Source organism: Lagopus leucura, unplaced genomic scaffold (genome assembly GCF_019238085.1).
Source record: "Lagopus leucura isolate 7727_CA_CO unplaced genomic scaffold, USGS_WTPT01 Super-Scaffold_100012, whole genome shotgun sequence".
NCBI classification, from domain to species: domain Eukaryota; kingdom Metazoa; phylum Chordata; class Aves; order Galliformes; family Phasianidae; genus Lagopus; species Lagopus leucura.
In genome coordinates, this window is record NW_024962267.1 from 9,664,488 (window position 1) to 9,686,502 (window position 22,015).

At 39.1% G+C, this 22,015-nt stretch overlaps 1 protein-coding gene across 1 annotated transcript; it reads left to right on the plus strand.

Moving 5' to 3' along the window:
• The first annotated feature begins 3,697 nt into the window (after positions 1-3,697).
• On the plus strand, positions 3,698-16,679 carry CPO (carboxypeptidase O). The gene is made up of 11 exons (XM_042874428.1): positions 3,698-3,777; positions 6,705-6,780; positions 7,196-7,320; positions 9,533-9,647; positions 10,587-10,688; positions 11,448-11,552; positions 12,123-12,233; positions 13,441-13,531; positions 14,015-14,217; positions 15,152-15,236; positions 16,411-16,679. Exons 1-11 carry the CDS (start codon positions 3,698-3,700, stop codon positions 16,677-16,679), a joined length of 1,362 nt encoding a protein of 453 aa, XP_042730362.1.
• Positions 16,680-22,015: the final 5,336 nt, after the last annotated feature.

Sequence of the window (22,015 nt, forward strand, 5' to 3'; positions counted from 1 at the left end):
AGAAGATTTACTAGATTTTTTTTATTTTTTTTTTTCAGAATTAAGGTGACAATTTAAAAAAAAAAAAATCATGTTGAAATCTGTCTAGTTCTAGTTTGGGTTTAGTCCAGACAGAGTCAGCATGGAAGCTAGTCATGAAACTGGGAAAGCTTGATGTGGTGAGCTGATGTTTGTGGAGAGATACAAGTGTGTAAGATTGCTTTTCTTCTTAAAATTCCCATCCTTGAAAGTTACAGGCAGCTCAGGAGAAAATCTGGCAGCAAGCAGCGACCAGGATTGAACTCAGCACTATATGATAGCTGTTCAAAAGATGGTATGTTTCAGTATGGGACTTTTAAACAAAACAGTTCTAGCTTGTGGCTGTCGCTAAACAGACGGTATGCAGATAAGTCACAAACAGCCAAGCATATGTGTGGTGCAAGGGTAAAACAATAACAAGCAGGTCAAATCATTCAAACACTGGAAATCACTTTGACACCAGGCCAAAAGCTTAGCTTGTGATGATATCAGTATGGGATAAAACAAAACAAAAAAACAAGATGAACCAACAGGCTTAGTAGCCAGCTTGTTGGAGTCAGCATATAGTACCTATACTTCCAATAGGAGAGCAGATGGCCATATATTTAAAGAAGCACCAGACAGGGAATCAGGAGATCAGAGTTCTATTCCTGGCTCTGCAGCAATGTTCCTATGTCACCCTGGGGACTCACATTTTTCCTCTTTTTTCCTTAGTCTTATAAGTAGTGGAAATAATATTTACTTGTTGAGGGGGGAGTTGAGAGGCTAAACTGATGCTGAAAAAGCACTTGGGAGCTCTAGGAAGAACATATGCAAGATCTGCAAAGCAAACTTGTTTGGAAGAAAGGACACTACATGATTTCACATAGCCATATGCATATGACCTTTCCTCTTCTCAGAGTGCCCCATGCCTTGTCATACACAGTTTTCCAGAAGAGTATAAATGGATTAATCTGCATTCCATATTTGCTGGAAAGATAAACAGCTGCCAGTAAGAACCTGACCAAAGAACAGACTTTATTACTGAGAGAGACATTATTTATGCCCGAGAGCAATAGGCTTGTTGACGCTGTTTGTCCCAACATACTTCTACATCAGGGGCAGAATAACATCTCTAATGGCTTTTATTCTGAATCTAGCTGTGCTTCTTGCAAGCTGAACGTCAAGTACAAACTTAAGTATCCTCTTCCAAGAATAAACCTTGCGCCAAACTCCCCCCAAAAAGCCTATTTTTTTTTTTTTTTTAGAAACCAGCCAGTACTGTCCCTGATTATACAGGACTTTCATCTAAAGCCCATTAAAATCAACTAGACTTCAAAGGAATTTGAATCAAAGACCTAGCAAGCAACTGTCATTTATTCTGAATCCTATGCCCAATAAGCAAAATGACCCTATCTATCCTAATAACTATTTGGAGTCAGAGAAGTAATGTTTTCACCACAGAACAAAGAGTTTGTTATTTCAGAAAGAAGGTGTAAGCTTTGGGGTGCAGTTGAATTTCAGCACAATCATAATTTGTGCCATTTTTTGTAAGAGAAAAAAAAAAAAAAAAAAAGGATGAAGCCGTTTTTTCCCCTCCTTTATGCCTCTATTTTTCTTAATTCATGGTTTTCTGTTCCTGTTAAGGGTTTGAACCCCATTCAAAGCCAGTTCTGGTAAAACAGAAAAAGCAACACCACAGAAAAATACTTCAAAATATTGGTCTATCTCATACAGCAACACTGAAGACAGAGGAAGCACAAGAAAAGTTATCTGAGCAAAGGTCCTTACCATCAGTACTGAACATGGTTTTCCTACATGAGTTTGTTTTTCTGATTCCTTCACAAATGAAGTAGCCTCTAATCTTTTTTAAGATAGATTTATTCCAGTCATTCTGGAAGACACTGTGTGTTGAATATCTGCATAGGAGGAAAACATTCATTGTTTTCAGGATCAGGCAAGTCATGCTATGGGACAAAAACCAAGATCTGGTATAATTTATGAAGAAGAGCATTTTCTTCTCTTCCTTGCAGACTGGTTTTGTAAGAACACACTTCTAAGTTAAACTGATTGGCTCTGCTGCCTGTTTCCTTGATGACAGCCTTGGCAGTAATGTAAGAGGACTTCAGCTTGCTGAGGACTTACCAGAATTGCTGAGAAGGATACCATTTAACAGTCAAAGTCTACAGCATATACACATGAACAAACTGACTTACTGGACTATCCTCATCCCAAATCCATGCAGTATGCTGCATTAAATAACAATGGGAAGGCTTTCATTCAAGAGGGAAGCTGAGTGAAAAAGTTTTTTTCTATAGAATTGTGCTATATGTCTAACTGTATTCTAGTAAGGAAGAAATTCAATGACTTACACTTGACATATGAACTGGACGAGAAATGAAGTTTTTGGGGTGCTTACTGTCCCAAATTTTTGAGTACATCAAAATACTTTTCATCTGTGTACAATGAGTAGTCTATGGCTTGAAACTGACCCAGCCCAAGAGAATATATTTTATATAACACTGACATCCTTCTCTTTCCTTTCTAAAGGAATGTTGGTTATTTCTTTTGTATCTTCTTTTTGGCTATCCGAGTGACAGAATTGCAGTTAAAAGGTCAGGAAACTTCCACAGAAACACAAACACAGGAAGGAAGACAGCAAGGATGGAACTTATTTTACCAGTGCTCCCTGTAATTCTTACAGGCATCTCTGGGTCCTGATGTGGTTGCCAAGCCACACTCCATCGTATTTGAAAAGTTGTGGCGTCCAGGTGAACTCTCTAGTGACTAGAAAAAGAGAAACATCACTCCCATTTTTAAGAAAGGGAGAAAGGAAGACCTGGAGAACTGCTGGCCAGCGAGCCTCAAATCTGTTCCCAGAAAGATCATGGAGCAGATCCTTCTGAAAGAGATGTTAAGGCACATGCAACACGAGGAGGTGATCTGAGACTGCCAGCAAGGCTTTGCCAAGGGCAGATTGCATCTGACAAACCTGGCAACCTTTTGTGATGAAGTAACAGCATTGGTGGACTGAGGAAGAACAATTCATATTGCATACCTGGACTTGCACAAGGTCTTTGCCATAGTCCCACACCACATCCTTGTATCTAAATTGGAGAGATACGAAGGCTGGTCTATTAGGTGAATAAAGAACTGATTGGATGGTCACAGCCAGAGGGTTGTGGTCAATGGCTCTATGTGCTGGTGGAGGCCTGTAGTTAGCGGTGTTCCCCAGAGATCGGTCCTGCTCCTCAGCATCTTTATCAAAGACATAGACAGTGGGATCAAGTGTACTCCTGACAAATTTGCTGATGACACCAAGCTGAGTGCTGCAATTGACACAACAGAGGGAAGGGGCACCATCCAGAGACAAGGAAAAGTGGACCCATGTGAATCGAATGAGCAACAAGGCCAGTGCCAGGTGTTGCACTTGGGTCAGGGCAATCCCAAATATGTATACAGAAGAACTTGTTGACAGTAGTTCTGCAGAGAAGCAAATGCTTCACTGGGAATGTTGTTATGTATATACTCTTGTAGTTTGGGGTGTGGAACACACAGCTTTCAGAATTAATAAAAAGTTCAACATTACAAAATGAAGTTAATGATTGAATAAGGGCAGGTCTGGCTATATATGATAATTGTGCAAATCAAGTGTTCAGTCCGAATCTATCTTCATCTATCCCGTGTCCTCTGAACAAAGATGTTGCTTTTTCTTAGGATGGCTGTTTGTCTGGGGATTCTAATTCCTGGAAAATTCAGCTTGAAACTGCAATATGACGGGTGAGTGTGAATAGGGTTACGAATAATTGTGCACGTTCTAATTTTCTCAAGAACTGTGTAAAAATGACAATAGCAGTTTGGAAATGAACATGTGGAGAGAGGCTTATTAATCCTTAAGTTTGTAAGATCTGGGAAGAAAACAAAAAGGTGAGAAATTAAGAAAGAGCGTGTTAATGCAAGCCAACAAAGACAACTGCAGGAGATGCAAAATGTCCCTGCAATACACCTCTCTACTTCCATTTGCTGAAAATCATTTGGCTGACCCTCTTTAAAAAGTTCCTGGAAGGAACATCTGATATCAGACGCTGAGTACAAAATGGTTGAGCAAAATTAGACCTACTAATAAAAGAAGTATGTGGTTGTGTGAAAAGATGGTGTTTCAAAAGCAGCTCAGATACTGAAACCTTGTTGGAAGTCTGCAACAACAACAAAAAATGCTAATTAAACAGTCCAGACAATACTCATCCAGAGATGTTCACAAAATGAGGTTGTTGCTTTTTCTAATAGACAAATGTTTTGGAAAAGTATGCTACAATCTCCGTTCTCAAATCTGCTTCCTAAGAGATAGGTGATATAAAATTATACTTTCGCCTATCTGAATAGTTCTGCTCTGTTCAGCCTCCATTTTACATAGAATGATACTTAACTCTCTGTCTTTACAGCACTCACGGGTTGCAGGAGGGGCACAAAGTATGGAGGCCAGCTATCCACGTATAACTTTATAAATGGAATTTTCTAAAGTCAACAAAGACAGCAGCCCTGTGCTTAATACTTCTAGATTAATTATATTCCCTGGTTAATCTTTAATTACTCAGAGGCTGTCAATTTCACTTGGTGGAATTTGATGGATGCTAGATAATGTAAGTGTTCATCTTTGTTTTTAATTGCTGCCCAGGTGTGGACCTGTTGAGTACTTGCACGGGATTTAAAATCACGTTGAACAGAACAGTCACTGGGACTTTGGCTAGCAGTACCTGCACAAAGATGAAGCAACTGTTAAAGCCCAGCACAGCTAACATTTTTGTTGTCATTTGTTCTGTGCAACAACTTAGATTAAATATCTAGATCATCTGATCTGTGAACACCTTAGGAAACGTAGCTTGTACTAAGAATGACCCTTTAATTTGGTAAGAAAGCTTAACTGCAGCACTTTAAAAAACTGTTGTCCTTGCATGGTCAAATGGGATGACTTTGCACTTCTGCACTAAGAATCCCAGTCCACAATCATAAAAGAGTGCGTGCTTTCTAATCTTAGTGTACTATTAAAAATTATCTGTCTCCACACTGGCTATTGTAAAAGGTTTATCAGTAAATAAGAGCTAGCCATCTGGCAGCAATCTGATGGTCTGGCATTTCTTTCATTTGGTGTAATTAAGACATAATGTCAATGAGGATAGAAAGATATTACAGGATATTGTTTCCCTTCCTGACAAAGAGCAAAGCAAGCCCAGGCATTTGGAGAGAATAAACTCTGAACTACAGCTGAGATGTTTGTTCTCCCAGCAAAGATTTTTATCTATCCTACAAGGTTCTACTGCAACGATATCATGGCTGTCTTATCAAATTGTTAGCAGTGCAAACATAGTCATTTTGCCCCATAGATGAAGATGCCATACACTAGCAGCATTTCCTGAACCAGTAGTGAATAGCTTCTTCTAACTACCAAGTTCTATGTCCACCTGCAAAGGAGACATTCTGAAGAAAAGTCTGAACAAAAATCCCCCATACTCTTCAGTGAATAATATGAATGAGCTGTAAATTCTATATTTCTGTATATTAAGCTGATAATTGAACGGCTGCATATGGAAATACAAACAATAGCAGTTGCAATTCAAATGATGAAAACATATTACATTGATGATCATAATGATTGAGCATGCAAGGCTTCTGCAACAAAAGTTTCTGTAACACACTTAAAAATGTAAAATGTTATTTTTTTGTACATGATTTGTAAAGGAACCAGAGCCGAACAAAGTCACTGAAGACAACTGTGAAACAGTGGTTACTAGATACTAAAAAATAAGAGCACCTCTGAGTAATGCAGTCAACAAAATCCATTCCTCATTAGAAATATCACATTTACTATCTGACCTGGAAAGTTGGTCTGAATAAACAGTAGAAAAAAAAATATCATTTAAAAAAAAAAAAAAAAAAAAAAAAAAAAAAAAACATTTGCAATTATTTCTCTAAAGAGTGCATACATATTTGTTTTCTCTATTTCCAAACATTTTAATTTGCTCTTAAGTCTTCAGTAAATGGACGTTTCATGAAGCCTAATGAAAATATATTCCCAAGTACTGGATTTGTATGTATTTTCCAGAAAAAAAACATGACTAACATCGTACTGCAAATAGCAGAAAAAAATATAAGTAAAATCATGTAATTCTGGAGAACACTCTATTCACTATTTGTGAAATAAACTGGTTGTTCTCATGGCAAGTAGCTTGTAAACATCTCAGTCAATCAGCAACATTTGCGCATGGAGGCTATTTAACTTTTTTGCATGCTAAAGCAGATCAGCAAAGCACAAAGCCTATTTGAAGTAATTGAATAATTCCTGAATAGGGGGTAGAAAAATGTTTTTAACCAGCGATCTTGCTTTGGCCTTCGTCCTGCAAAGGTAGAAACACACACTAGCCTAATGTACACAATTGGCTTCAATGAAGCTGATACGATGAATAAAGGAATGACATCAGCAAGGAAGCAGAATTAACCTAACACCCCACCAACAGAACACTCACTTCACGCAGTCCCATTTGCAGCTAAAACTTCCCAGGAATTCATCATTCAGGCACACTTCTGTTAGAACACCACCCGGTTACATGCTCTGTCATCCCACGTAATGAAATATCTCCTTCTGATTGATGGGATTCGTGGATACTTCAACAGATACTGAAACTGATCTTGTTTCTCTTTTTAATGTCCAGGGATCAGGTTTTACACATTGTGCCAGAAACACTTCAGCAAGTCCAGCATCTCCAGCAGCTTTGCAGCACTTTACTGGTGAGTATGAATAACCAGGTGTGTCCAAAAAAGCTGTGGGGGGGTCTTGGCTTGTAAAACAGTTTTGTAAGTAAGTTTGGCAGGAAAGAAGGAATGAAGATGAAAAACTTGAAAAAGCTTTACCTAAGATTATTTCGTAAAGTAGGGCTGAATTATCCTTTGACTTGATGAAGGAATTTATGGGGAGAAGCTACTTTCCTTGCATGGCTCTCTGAAGGTGTTGTTCCTTATCAATGGTGTCTGAGGCAATGAAAACATTAAGTCTCTGCAGCATGCTCTGTAAGGAGATGGCTTGAGAAGAGTCACAAAAAGAATTAGGAAACTATATGTTCTCTAATATGCAACTACTCCATCTTATTTTCTTATTCTGAAAACAGATCTTAAATAGTGCATTTCTTTTTTCTCCTATGCCCAGCTGGATTTGTGGAAGCCCCTGCTGCCTGAAGACATCTGGGCTGGAGAAGATCTGCACATAAGAGTTCCAGCTCCTCTGGTGCAGGAGGTGAAGGACAGCTTAGATCAGCATATGATCTCTTACAAGTATGATCTCTCATTTCCTGGTAGGAAGGGCTGACTCTAGCAATCTTCATTGCCACCCGAGAACAACCAAACCCTTTCCAAAGAACAGTCAGCAAATAATGAGAGGACCCAATCTTTCTTCAGGTGTTTCCAACTCCTTTTGAATTGCCCGATGAACAGCTTTATAACCACATTCCCCTTCGTCCTATTTATTCTTCCAACTAGCCTGGACTGGGAATTTGGAGCTGGGATCTGGGACAGCCCAGTCTGTCATTCCCTGCTGCTGCCTCCTCAGTGGCAGAGTGGCTCTCAGATACACAACTCAGACCGTCTGTCTGAAGTCAAAGCTTGGTGCAACCACTACAGACAGGAGTATGCTTTCTTCTTAGAAAGGATGGATACTGGGACACAGGTTCCTCCCAGTTTTGGAGAGCTCAAAGGTTTACAGCAGAGAGCCAGAGTCTGTAGCTCTCCGTTTCTGTTCCCTGCCTTTTGTTGCTTACTGGTTTAGAGAAGAGCCATTTCAGAGGGATATATTTAGGCAATTTCTTCAAAGCTGCAGGCTTCCTAACTGTTCTTCCTCTGCCTTTTGCCCAGGCAGGTGCAAATTTCTGGCACCACTGAGTGCAACAGAAATCCCAGCCTGGACCAAAAATCCCAGTGACAGGTCCCCACAGCACATAGAATTGAGATCAGTCACTTCTGCAAATGGCCCCCAGATGCTTTATCACCTGTCCAGTAACACATCTTTGCTAACAGCCACACTTTCGCTTCCAAAAGAAAATCTAATTCAGATACAAAGAGTGTTAAAATGGAATAAATATGATCTATTCCTCACAGTCTCATTCTGAGCTAGCTTTTTCAAGTAAACAGTATCCCATATAAATAATCCTGAAGTAATTCAGAACTGATGACTAGCAGCCTACAGACACAGACTTTCATTTACCAGTGTGAAACGTAAGCTAGTCACTTCAGAGTTGTTTAGGGTTAGAGCTGATCTTGATATCCTAACAAATTCTTTTAATAAGTGTGATGCCCTGACAACCAGTTAAGGAGAGATTGGAGGTGAAAGCCAGTATGAATGATCTAGCATCAGGTTTAGGTATTCAGGACCTAGATGACATTCTACAAGATAGTGAACTTCTTATTTATATCAAGGTCCTTAATTTTCTAATGATTTCAGTTTAATCTACTTGAAATCTAAATACTAAATCAGAAGTTAACATCTTAATATTTTTGTGTGTGTGTTAGGAGTGAGGATTGGAGCCACAACTGTACTGACCTTCTGTAGAATACTAAAGAAAAATCAGTAATTGAGAAGTCAAGCAGAAGTTTGTCTTTGTATTGCTGAGGGGAATGGATAAGGAATAAGACAATGCTATAGTTAAAGTTCCTGTAACAAAGCAAGAAAGCATCTTCCAGAAGGTAACTGACATGTGAGGAAGGTAACATGACAGTTAGATGAATAACGATAGAGTCATAAATGACAAATTGTAATCAGGACATCAATATTCTAAGCGTGTCAGATGCTGAGATTTTTGTTCTCCAGAGCTTTGGTAAGGCATTTTGCATGTAGTTTCAGTTCACAGCAATCTGTGCAGCTAAATTTTAGTTTGAAGATTAGATACAAATATCAAGGCCCAAAGAGAAAGTGAGCTGTAGCCACACACTAAAAGGTTATATTTGCGGTTTTGGTCAGGGAGTTAGACCTATGCAACACTCATTTCTGAATTAATTTGTAGTTTAAAAAAAATGAGAAAAGCCTTTTAAAGAAAAGGTTTTTGTTGTGATTTTTCAAAACATGACAAGTACGTACTTGAAGTTTTGCAAAATGAAAATGGATCTACTATAACACAAGGAAAGAACTAATCTTAACATTTTCCCATTTTCCCCACTGCCTTTCCCAAATATTAAAGGTTTGCCCATGAATAGAATCTGTAAAGGAAAGTCTTCAACTTTTTTTTTTTTAATAGTTAACCTTAAAACAAAACAAAAAAAATCTGCTAAAATTACTTTAATTATTTATAAAAATCCAACAAAGACTTCTGTACTTTTAACTTCCTCTTTCATGAAGGTAACCATTTTGCTGTTGGTGATGATTTTGCCAGGCAGCCGACAACATAAAGGTCTAAATCATTTTATTTATGAATGCAATGAAGTGCACATGCCACTATAGCTCTCCAGTAATTGTTAGCAATTGTTTTCTTTATCTCCCCCTTTTGCCTCCCCTCAGAATCCTAATACACGACGTGCAGGAACTTGTGGATCAGAGCACACCGAAAGACACAAGCAGCCACAAGCAGATCCCAGAAAATTACAACTATACCCAGTATCATCCAATGGAAGAGGTAAAGAAGAAACTGTATCAGTTTGTTCTCTTCGTTGCTATTTTGTATATTCAAGGAAATAAACTCTGTGCTTGCAGGAACTACTCTACCAGGGTCACCAAAGCTCTTTCTGGTTTTAAGGGTCTTTTCTGAAGGATCAGCACCAACTTTGGTACTTTGTCTAGAATCCTGGCCTGGCTGAATTGATCATGTATTAGCCACTGATTTTGATCAATTCCTCAATTCCTTCCTGGCCAACACCTAAATGCTCTGCTTGAAGCAGCCATATTATTTTGTCAGCAGTATTCTGGGATTCAGTTGATTAGTTTCCTATGTTTCTACCTAATTATGCCTTATCATAATCTTCAGTATTTATTCATTGAAGTCCTGGTATATTTGGTGCTGAATCAAATGTAAAGTGCAATGAACATTTGTCTCTGGCATCCCAGTGAGGAAGAGAAGAGGAGAAAATAGCATCATGTGGATAAAGGTGGACAAAGGAGAGCTCAGTGGCATCCTTTCTCCTAGCTTTGTGATAAAAGCAAGAGAGCAGAATCATCCTCATTAATATTCTCAAGGCTACCCATTGAAGTACCATGAGATTCCTGCTGAACTAACATGTGGAAAATACAGAAAACACAGTAAAGCTGTTTTGGAGATTTGATAGGTTCCGTATCCAGTGAAGACAACAAAAAGACACTTTATGAATCTCACTCAACCTGCCCATTACATATGATCAGTTTTGTATTGCAGTGAACACCTAAGTGAGGGGGAGTATGTTTTCGCTCACAGACAACTAAAACTCCTTCTGTGAGAGTCAAGTGATAAAACAGTTTGATATCACAGCTTAACAATGGAAAATGTTTGCCTAAGCAAAAGAAAATGCTTTAATCTGGAAATGGAGGTGGGTAAGAGATGGAAACTCCCCTTTGCCCCAGGAGTTCTCTGTGGCTGTTTCAGATTTATACATGGATGGCTCAGATCCAGAAAAGCAACAGTGAGCTGGTGACTCAGCACTACCTGGGGGAAACCATTGAGAATCGAGCAATCTATTACCTGCAGGTAAGAGAGGAATTATACTAAGATAAATAAAAGGTAGCTTTATGTAAGTATAGAAGTACATGGAGAAGACAGGATGCAGATCATTAAAATAGTCCAAATTCCAGTTCATTGAAATGAGAGATGGTTTTACTCCTCTACAGTGGAGGAAGCTTTCCAAGCACTCATATGCACCATTGCTATAACCTCATTATTGCTATTTTGTACTGAAAACAATCAATTTAACAGGAATCTTATTTAGAAATACAAATCACGCTGAAAATAACTTGAAAACAGCTGTGTGTGAGGATCAGAAGTTTTGTTTCACTGTTTTTACTACTTTTCATAGCATGAAATGTTTTGTCCAAAAGTATGCCATGATACTCCTGCTAGAAACTCTAGCAAAAACTGTGGTCTTAATAACTAGATGAGTTATTGTCTAATATGCTCTTATTACTGAGTAAAGTTAGATTCCTTGTCTTTTTGCGATTCCCCTTCTAGAAAAAGAATCTCAGTGTAAGAACAGTAAGTCCTGTGAATGACTAAGATAAATGAAGAAGAGACTATTTTACTGAAACATCTACTCAGATTAAGACTCTCGTTCTGAGGTACTTAAGATACAGGGTTATTAGGAAGGAGAGCTTGTCATAATGACATCTGTAATAATAATTATCTTAGATAATTCAACAGTATATAAAAAAACATTCTTTTCCCCCCTATATTAGGCTAGACTAATTTCTTGTAATATTACATTTCCAAGTGACCATTTTTACACTCTCTCAGATCAGTCAACCATCAGATAGAACCAAAAAGATTATTTGGATGGACTGTGGGATTCATGCCAGGGAGTGGATCACACCTGCCTTCTGCCAGTGGTTTGTGAAAGAAGTGAGTCCTACCTTTACCACTTAAATAATAAAAAACCACCACGGATTGTTTTGGATAATTCAGTTCTTCCTCTATAGTGGTCCAAAGCATTATTCTTTCCCTGCTTAAATATTATTTTCAGCATTTCTAATTATACAGAAACCTGTGGAGATCTAATTTCAAACCACAGTTTGAGATGAGATACGGAATAATATCTGTTAGTGTACTGCTTCCTTCATCTGAACTGATTCCAAAGCCACCAAACTAGTCAACAATCTCTCCATTTTTTACAGTGACTTTCGGATCTAGCTGCTCTACACCACAAAGTCATAGCCCTCCTGGAATTAAAAACAGCCCTAAGATGTGGTATAGCAGTGTTCTGCTTATACTAAAGGTGTTTGGCTTACAGTGCCGAAGGTATCATGCAGCTTTCATTCCTGCAAGACCACATCCATACAAAATGCATGTAGACAATATAACTAGGGATCCAGCAGATCTTGGGTGCCACAGTGATATCCAAGAGTGAGTGATTCTTTGAAGATGGTTCTGAACTAGCTCATTCCAGCTATTTCCCCTCTCCCCCCTTTTCAGATTCTGCAAAATTATGAATCTGACCCAAAGATAAGAAAGTTTCTTCAGAATCTGGACCTCTACATCCTACCAGTCCTCAATATTGATGGTTATATCTATTCCTGGGAAACAGTAAGTAACAAAAATCCAAAAGTGATCTCAAATTTAGATGTGTACGATATGTTTAATTTTAAATACAGTCATAGCAATTATATTTAAACAGAGAACAGTGACAGGATCATTACACAAATCCTCTCACTGCAGAGGTTTTGTTTCTTCTGGTAAAAGAGAAGTCACTTGAGATCATAGAACTAAAAATTCCTAGCAGATGTCAAGAGCCTTGGGAAGATGGAAAGTCAAAAACCATAGGATCCACTCCATTTGGGATTCTGGAAATTGACTCATTTCCCTGCTAACAGCTTGGGGCTTGGAAGACAGAGCTAAGCATGCCTGGAGGGCTCAGCTGTGCTTTGCAAGATACCTCAACTAGCAGATGAACCTAAGTATCTTTGCAGCATGGGACAGGAGGAGAGTTGGTCAGATAACAGGCAATCTGGTTCTGAAAAACAGGTGTTCTCCTAAGTAATCTTAATTTTCTTGTACTGAGAATAATGAAAAAATGCTGATCTCCAGCAACACTCATCATGCTTCCAGGTAGTTGAACCCAGGATAAATATCTTTTTAAAACAGGACCTCAGTGTGGCCCAAAAGGTTCAGCCTGCTGCCACATGGACCCTCCTATCTCCAACACGCTTCCCAACAAGGTTTGGAGCAACGGAGCCTGCCACACTCTGTACTTGGATACATCAGTAATTCAGTCAGGAGGCTCAGACAGGCATCACAGGGAGTTCTGCAGGGAGCCAGGTGTAGCAGTGAGTACAAGCATAACAGAGAAGCAAAGAGCAGCAAGTTTAGATGACAAAAAAAAAAAAAAAAAAAAAAAAATCAGAGCAGCAAGTTTAGATGACAAAGTTGCATCTGAACTAAATGTATGTTCTGCTATCATCTCTTTGGGATACAGGCATATTCATACCTTTCTTAAAAGAGCAAAGCTCTGTAGAAACAGTTCAGTGCCACAGAAATTAGCAAGTATGTTTGATTTCGGAAAACCCTTAGGAGGCTCATTTCAAGATGCATGAAGGTCTGTGGAAGATGTCAGCATGGCTGTAGAAAATAAGTTTTCTACAGCAGGTAGAAAGTTTCATCATCCTTGAATATAGAGCTCCCTACAATTAAGAATTACTCAAGATGCAGAGGTCCAAAACAAAGGTGTCTGAACAGTGTACTATTATTAGTTCCCTTGGATTATAGAGTTAATAATTAGCTTATTTTTGTTCAGGCTCGTTTGTGGAGGAAAAACCGTTCTCCGCATATGAATGGTACCTGCTATGGGACAGATCTGAACCGAAACTTCAATTCCTCCTGGGGCAGTAAGTTTCAAGTATTTCAGGTCAGCTACATAAACGTAAAGCAGGAGAAATAGATAAGCTCTGAAATAAGATGAAGTCCAATACAATAGAAATACTCATCCCTTTTTTCAATCAAGATACATGTAAAAATAAAAATCCGGTTTGTAAAAATACTGTCATCAACTTTTGACTGGCATCTCCTTTTGCAAGCTGATCACAGCTTATAAAACTATACCTCCAATTCACTGCAGGTGAAAGCACCACCAGTGTTAGCAGCCATGCAACTAACAGCCACTATTTGTCCAGCCTGGAGGCATGCACAAGATATTTCACAAAGTCCAAATTATATTTTCTATCAAGAGAGGAAAGGGTTACTCCCCCAACCCTACAGCCACCCCCCCTCTAGCTCCCTGCCCATACACAGTCTTTAACACTCCAAGGTCAACTTCCACTGAACTGGGGTTTATATACCTTTAATTTGGTCCACTTTTTATTCTTTTCCAGCTCTTGGTGTTTCTTATAACTGCAGCAGTGAAATCTTCTGTGGGACTGGACCAGAATCAGAACCTGAGACAAGAGCTGTGGTTCAGCTTATTGAAAGGAAGAAGAGTGACATTTTGTGCTACTTAACAATTCACTCCTATGGACAGTACATCCTCACTCCGTATGGTTCCACAACCGAACCTCCATATAACAATGAAGAACTGGTAGGGCAAACCACTCACCTTCTACACTAGTACAGGTGGTTGCACACAGCAAAACTCTATTTGCCCTGTAGCATTTTCTTTAAAGAAAACTTCATGTGAGGAATATCTGAGGGTTTTAGCATGTTCATCTACCTTGAGTAGGGTTCTGGTCTTTTCATCTCTCTTGGCTACCTGTTGTATGTGTGGTATCAGCCAAGTTCCTTTGCCTCAGAATGAATCCAATGAATCCTAATCCATCTTAAATCCAGAAAAATTGTTACAGGTAGTGTTACTTCTGTGCAAGCTAAGTGAAGAGCATCAGGTTCTGCTTGCAATCAAATGCTGCGTGCAACAATGTATTTGCACTTTAGAATGCTGGCAGTTTATGTGCACATGGTTGTGCCCAGAAGAGATAATCAAATGCATTCAAGAGAACGGGAGAAGAATAGGCACCTACTTTTTGATTACTTCTCTGCCTCAATTTCTGAGTGTTTTAAGTTCAATAAAATGAGTATTCACAAATACTCCTGTAGCTGTTGCACAGGAGTAGTAAAGAGCATGAGGAACTGGGCTCAAACCTCATAAGAGAGATTAAACAAGTCATTCAGTCAATCTATGGTTTAGTTTTTAAAGATGGTGAGACAGTCTGTGGTAATAGAAGTGTAAGAAATCATTACTGCTACAAGCAGTACCCCTTGCACTAGAGAGAAACAAATACCTTCTTCACCTAACAGCTGTTATCTTTTTATTTTAAATGAAATTTACATTCAAAAACAGGAAGAACATTTCACCCAAGAAACACATTTGTAAAGGGTTTCTTTAACATCTTGAGCTAATACTAGTAAAACTTGAAGCTGATTACATGTAAACTTGAAGCAGGAAAAAAATTGGCAGACAGAATAATTGCCAGATTTACTGGTGTTGGAGAAAATGTTCATATATTTTCACTTTCCAGATGCATGTTGCACAGACAGCAGCAGCTGCTCTGACAGAAAAGTATGGCACCAGTTATGAAGTAGGATCAACCTCTTTGATTTTATGTAAGTTTGTTTTTCCCTTTGATTGCCCTGTTTTTCAAAGAGAGCCACTCTTATGTCACAGGCATCAATAAGTGCTGTTTTGCTGAGTTTCCTCTTTGAGCAATATTTAATGGGTTGGTTCGGTGAAATCGCGAAGGAGCAGTCATTTGAATACAAGATAACATTGTACGTTAAAGCTGACTGCAGGAAGGAAGGAAGCATTGATCAGAAGCCAGTTCTTACATGAATTCCTCGCAGATACATCACAAGGGACAGAAAGAGATTGGTGATAGATCATTCTGACCCTGCTGAAGTCAGCAGCAGAACTCCTATTTGTCTTCACTGGAGTCAAGCAAAAATTAAAATCCCAATCAGGTCTACACTCACTCCACCAGATATTAGCACATTGCAGCTGCTTGCATTTCTGTGTGGAATATGTTGGCTACAGCCTCATTATAATAACAGGACGGACATATTATGAACGCGCCCTCAAAGCTGATATTAGCTGACAGTATTAACACTGAGGACCCGAGGGCCCTAGGGGCTGCCTGGTAAAAACAATCTTTTCATCAAAGCAGTAAGTAGCTGGCTCCAGGGCCCACGGTTTGCATATTCACACTGTCTGTCAATGGCAGTCCCCTGGTCACACAAGTCACCTTCTGCATGAGCAATGTGGTGCAAACATAAGGTAACTTGTCCTTGCCTAAATCCGCATTTTACCAGGGTTTCTACTTACAGCAAATGATTTAGAGAAAAGATCCACGAGGCAGATGAACAACAGTAGCCAGAATTTTTTCAGGCTTTAGCAGAATTATGCAAAATATGTATATAGGCAAATAGGTGCCAAACAGTGCCAATGTTGGAAATGAAGCATCAGAACAGACAAATGGCCGATTCACCTTGTATCCAACATTAATCACAGCAAAATGCTATAAACACAGAATTCATGGAATTCATTTCCTGTTATTTTACAATATCATCTTATGGAAAACTGTTTCTCTTAGGAAGCTTCATGCAAGACTTTTAGGATAATTAAGAACGTCATCACCTAGAAAAACTGCTCTCCATGCCACAGTGATGTATGATTACTGCTTTCTTCAGGGATTCTAGTATACCTTGCATTAACTACAGCAAGAAGTATTTTCAAAGAATGGTGCTTAATACTTACATCTCCCTTCTGTTTTTAAATTCACAGACAGTAACTCAGGCTCCTCACGGGACTGGGCTCACACGATTGGCATTCCTTTCTCCTACACATTTGAACTGCGAGACAAGGGTACTTACGGATTTATTTTACCTGCTGACCAGATCCAGCCCACATGTGAAGAGACTATGTTGGCTGTGACAACTATTATCGACTATGTTGATCAGAAGTACTTCCCAGGTGGGGCTATGATGTTGACCTCAGGTAGCCTGGGCCTGAGCCTCTGCTTGACTGCTGTACTTACACTGATTGTTCCTTAAAACGGATTAGAAAGCCCCGCAAGGCATAATGCACTTTTGCCATTTCAAAGGGGTATTAGCAGAACTAAATGTCAAGTATTTCAATAAAAGCCCATCCCATAAAATACAAGCATCCACTTGTATTTTTAATAATTACATTTTAGGGAAGGAGGTAAAGATGAAGAGCTGTGGCAATTTCCCAAGCTTCATTTGCTGGTTCTACAAGAAGCCAGCCTGAGTACACACAGAAACACAGCATTATTTTACTCTTTAAGCTCTTCGAATGCGTGTTCAAGAACACTTGGACCTATGCGATCCTTCTGTCAGCCACAGTGCTGCCCTATCCAGTTCTCCCCACTGCCTGATCCTGGTGACGTTACCAGGTTCAAGGCATTCTGTAAAATAGAGAAAACCTATTCTAAACCTGTATTGTCTGCTTTTGAATCTAGGAGCTCTACATCCCCAAAATACATTCACAAATTAAATTACCTATAATAGCCAAGCCTTATTTATTTGAATAGAAAATGAAGAGTTGAGAAAAAAACGTACACAAGGTCTGAATTTTTTTTTTTTTTTTTTTAGCAAACTTCAAGTTTCCACATGAAAATTCAAAGTGAGATTGCAGATTCTCAGCAAAATCTTTCCAACTTCAGGGTAGATAACACCTAGTTCGTATCCTTGTTTTTTTTTTTTTTTTAATGACTACTTGAAAGCTAGCGTTGGCAAATATACATCAAGAGCTTCCGATACGAAAGTCACAGATAAACAATGTGAAGAGGACTATAATGTTGCTGACCTCAAGTTATAAAACACAGAGAGACTATGACTTGACTAAGATCTCATATACTGTATGTAGCATAACATGGAACGTTCCCTCCTCCAATTCCCTTTCAATGCCAGCAAGAGAAAAATGCCTACCACTTCACCGCAATACCCTTAAAGACATGAAAGCAAAACCCTGCAATCACTTTTCCAAAGCACAATTTACAACTTTTTTTTTTTCTCCTGAATCTTTGCTCCTGTCATTGTTCATAGATTATTACCAATCAGTGTAGTTAAATCTGTTTAACTCCTGCAGGTTCCCCAGAGTATATTCCTTCCAGAACAACCACTCATTTACAGTAAGACCCGTCTGTTGCTGAGCCCTGTAACAGGTGTCACTAATTAGCACTTCTCCCCACAGGAGCATCAGTCCCCAGACTTATGTTTAGTTTAGGATGTGACTTGTAGGCCTTTACATTTGTTTGTATATTGTGTTTTTTGAACTGTAAGAAACAAGACAAACCCATCTGGTCCATCACAATGTGCTGTCTTCAAGCAAGTAAGTTTTGATGCCTAGTGTTTCGTAGTCTTTTGCTGGCAAGCAGCAGTGAAACTCTTCAGTCCCTCCAGGGATGCTGCCAGCATCAGAAGGTGATGCCCTCTGGTGACCAATGTCCACACGTTCACACTGACAAAGCCAACCCAAGCTTGGGCTGACACCAAGCACCAGAGCCATCCCATGACTGCACTGGAACAAAACCACTGCTGGCCAAGGTCATTTTACTGCATTCAGAGACTTTGCACAGCCTGGGCTCCTCAAGACATAGGAAGGAAGTTGGTTTTGCTGATCCTCAGTATTTTCTGATAAAGTTACTTGCAGCTGTAAAACGCAACCAAATGTGTCCCAAGGTTAACTAGCAGATCTCTGTGGAGTGATTTAGTCCCTCACCAGCTCCCCTTGTTGGAATAACCACTAGTAGGTGGGGAAAGAAGCAACTGCACAGGACTTCCAGGCAGGGGCTGAAGGGATTCCCAGCGCTCAAGAAAATTCACCAGAAGTAGAGAGAAAAACTTTATAAAAAAAAATTATATACATACATATTTAGCAATAGTCATTATCCAGAAGAATGCCTGTTACTGTCAACACACTGATCATCCCTGGGCATACAGCTCCTTGGATCTGTCAGCAATGACCCACTCATTTTCCATAGTAAAACCACAAAAGGAGGTGTGAAAGTGAGGTATTACTTCCACTGTCACTGCAGCAGAGATGTACCACAACGAATATTTAGTCCCCTTTTAGGAACCATTGTTGCAGAAGCAAGTCAAAAATCACTAAAAGGCCAAGGCCACAGCAAATTGGTTTTCACTAACATTACATGGGCTCTATATTTCACAAATCCTCCCAGATTGCAGACATCTTTGCATATCTTTTGTGATTGTAGAAGGGTGATATGCACAGCTGACAAATGACTGCAGGAAGAGTATATTTTGTCAATCACGCTTTGCAAAGAAAACCTTTAAAGAAAAACAAACTATGGCTCTATTGAAACTCCCCTTACTTCATGAATCTTCTGCCTGGCTTTGTCACCCCTGCATTCTTTTATCACCTTGACTCCTTGGTTTCACTTTACCATGAAGTATAGAAAGTCACATTCTAATTTCTTAGCAGAAGAACAGTCTTATCCTACTGAGGTAATTATATGTCTTCTGCTTTAACTCATATGGAAGTACACCAGAACTTCTCATACAAAACTGATTATTTTATTGATTGTTATTTCTCCCCAGTAAAGACCCATGACCCTCCTCTTTCTCCCTCATAGTTAAACACCCAGCTCATGCTTACTTTACTGATATAATTGGTATTAAGAAGGATTAATTACTTTTGGTCATTCTGGTTATTGAATAAAAACAAGGGCATCCTAGGTTTGAGTAACAGTGTTCTGTATTATCCTTATTAATATTCCTTAATATAAAGATAAAGTTCAGAGAAAGGGCCATCAGTGATCTCATTCAATTTCAGGCAAGGAACTCCTCTCTCTGTTAATTTCTCCTACATGCTATGTTAATTTTATACAGTCCTCAGGCTCCTAACAAGTTAGCAACACTGTCCTCATTAAGGAAAGATATCACGAGGGAACTATACTATTAAATGAAAGCACGTAGCCTCATTTCTTAGTGCTACACATAATGAAAGATCAAAAACCTGCAGTTTTAAAGGGAGCGTGAAAATACCTCTGTTGGTTCATATTTCTTGGGAGGGGTTGGGAAAATGACAGGGGAACAGTTATTTCCTGGTTGTTATTTCCTGATAAACTGCTTACATCCCAGAAGTCCACCCAAATGCTTGCACTTTGGTGCAAGTTCTATTCCAAGTGAAAAACAGAGGCTGGGTCTAAACAAAGACCTCAGACTTGAGAATATACAGTAGATCAAAACTGGACACATTGTTACCTGGTACAGGCTTGCTCAGAAATACAGAAAGATGGCCTCAGTGTTTTCCAGGCATTATTGTGGATGGAAATGTACTGATATTCAAGAACAGAAGACTTAACCATTTGTGCCTCAAATCTATGTAGCCAGAACTCTTTTTCAAAGTAGACCTGGACCAGCTTCAGATGGGGCAGTCAGGTTTCAGCTGGAAACCAAAGTGCCCTGGAACTGGTCTTGACTTCTCTCCAAATACAATCCATAAGTATTCATGGTCCTGATAAGGTCTGTCTTATTCTTTGTGCTTTTTTTTTTTTTTTTTAATTATTTTATCTAAATCTTGGTTTTCTTAACTTTTTCAGCTAAACCATACACACACAAAATATATATATAGCAGAGCCCCTTGCTTTGATGACAAGCCACACACATGACTTCCTTCTACATAAATAGCTGACCAAGGCTATCTTTCCCCACCTCCAAGCTGGAAGGGGAGTAAAAACAAAGATAAAAATAATTCTAAGTTTCAAAGTATTACAATTAGCAAACTTGATGAAAATATTTTTAAAATAATTTTTAATTTCCTGTACCTTTCTTCCAAGGAATCTGGATGATCCTTGCTGGTATAAAATATAAAAGAATAATTTGATCACAACTTGCCACTGCTTGCATCTGTCTGCCAAATCGCACAGTATCTGCCTCTGAGCACAGTAGACATTCTTAAAACCAGCTTCTTTCTGAAAGCAGGCAAGAAGTATGGGTGTGCTATAGAACCTGTGGCAAGCAAGAACAAACAGTGTCAGGCTCACAGCTTTTAATTCTCCTCAGTGTACTGAACACAAGGTACGCACCACAGCCACCCTCTGTTATGGGAGAAGGCCTCAAATGAAGGCAATATAAGGAAGAAAGTGGATTAGAATTGCATGGCACTGACTGCAGTTGAAAATGCCTAGATGAGAGAGAACACTCGCAAAATAATGGAAATTTATTGTTCTGTCAAAGGCTTCAGTAGGGGGAAAGAAGAAACGGGTAGGTCACAAATGGATTAATTTCATCATTCCTAGCTTTAGTTTCTTCTGCACGAGTCTTGGAAAGCAACAGATTCCATCTTGAAAATACAAACTCTCCCTATTCTTAAATACCCATACAGTTTAACTGGGGGAGAACTGAGGAGGAAAAGGATTGCCAGTGAACATTATTTAGTTCTGATTAGTGAGGCACAGAGCAGGAGGAGTAAAACCAGTGAGGAAGATTTGGAGTAGAAGTATAACCAGGCACCAAGAAACACACATGTAGTCAGCATATTCTCTAATAATTAGGTGTAAAAGTCTATTCCCCTAGGTCACACAAGAAACACAAGTTTCTTTCCTGAGGCGACAGTCCAGGTGTTTTATCAGTTACTGATAGAGCTAGGGTGGGACAGCTGCTACCATCAATTGATGATAGCAGAATTCCCTATCCACCACTGTCATCTAACAAAAACAAACAAACAAAAAAAACCCTCCATATATCATGTTCCTAGTTCCAAAACAGAGAAATCAGGCAACAACAAAGGCTGTTTTACTCCCAGTTCTCACATCAGTCGCTGTTTCTGTATATTCCTTAGATTTACATGTTGCAATTTTTTCCCAGGCTAGCTCAGCTAGATATAAGAGGCTTTTTTGTTATGCTTTAGCTTCTACTTGAAAAATGAATCTTGTATGGAATAAACAAGATCCTTGTGGCCAAACACAGGTGATACTGGAACTGTTTCTGAATTTGCTGTTCGCTTCACCAGTCACTTGTGACATTGACTCAAACTAACTAGGGTTACTTTGAAAACACAGAATACTATATAAGAGTCATTCTCAGAAAAAATCAAACCCTCCCACGTGAGAATGCAATTCCATTGGGAAAATGATTACATAAGAGTTCCACAATCAAAATGCCTTTCTTGACATTAATCCCAACATAGAGGCAGGTATCAAGCTATTTAGTAATCTATCCAGCTGCCTTCTGCCTACTACTTAAATAATCCCATTACTTCAATAAGCTTGCTAGTGCCTGCAATTCCAACACATTATCTGAGGATATTCTAGCATCTGAGCAACTGGGAATCAATAACAGTTTTGGAAGGGGGAAAGACTTGGAATAAGGGTTAATAGCAATTACTCACGAAAAGTGATCTA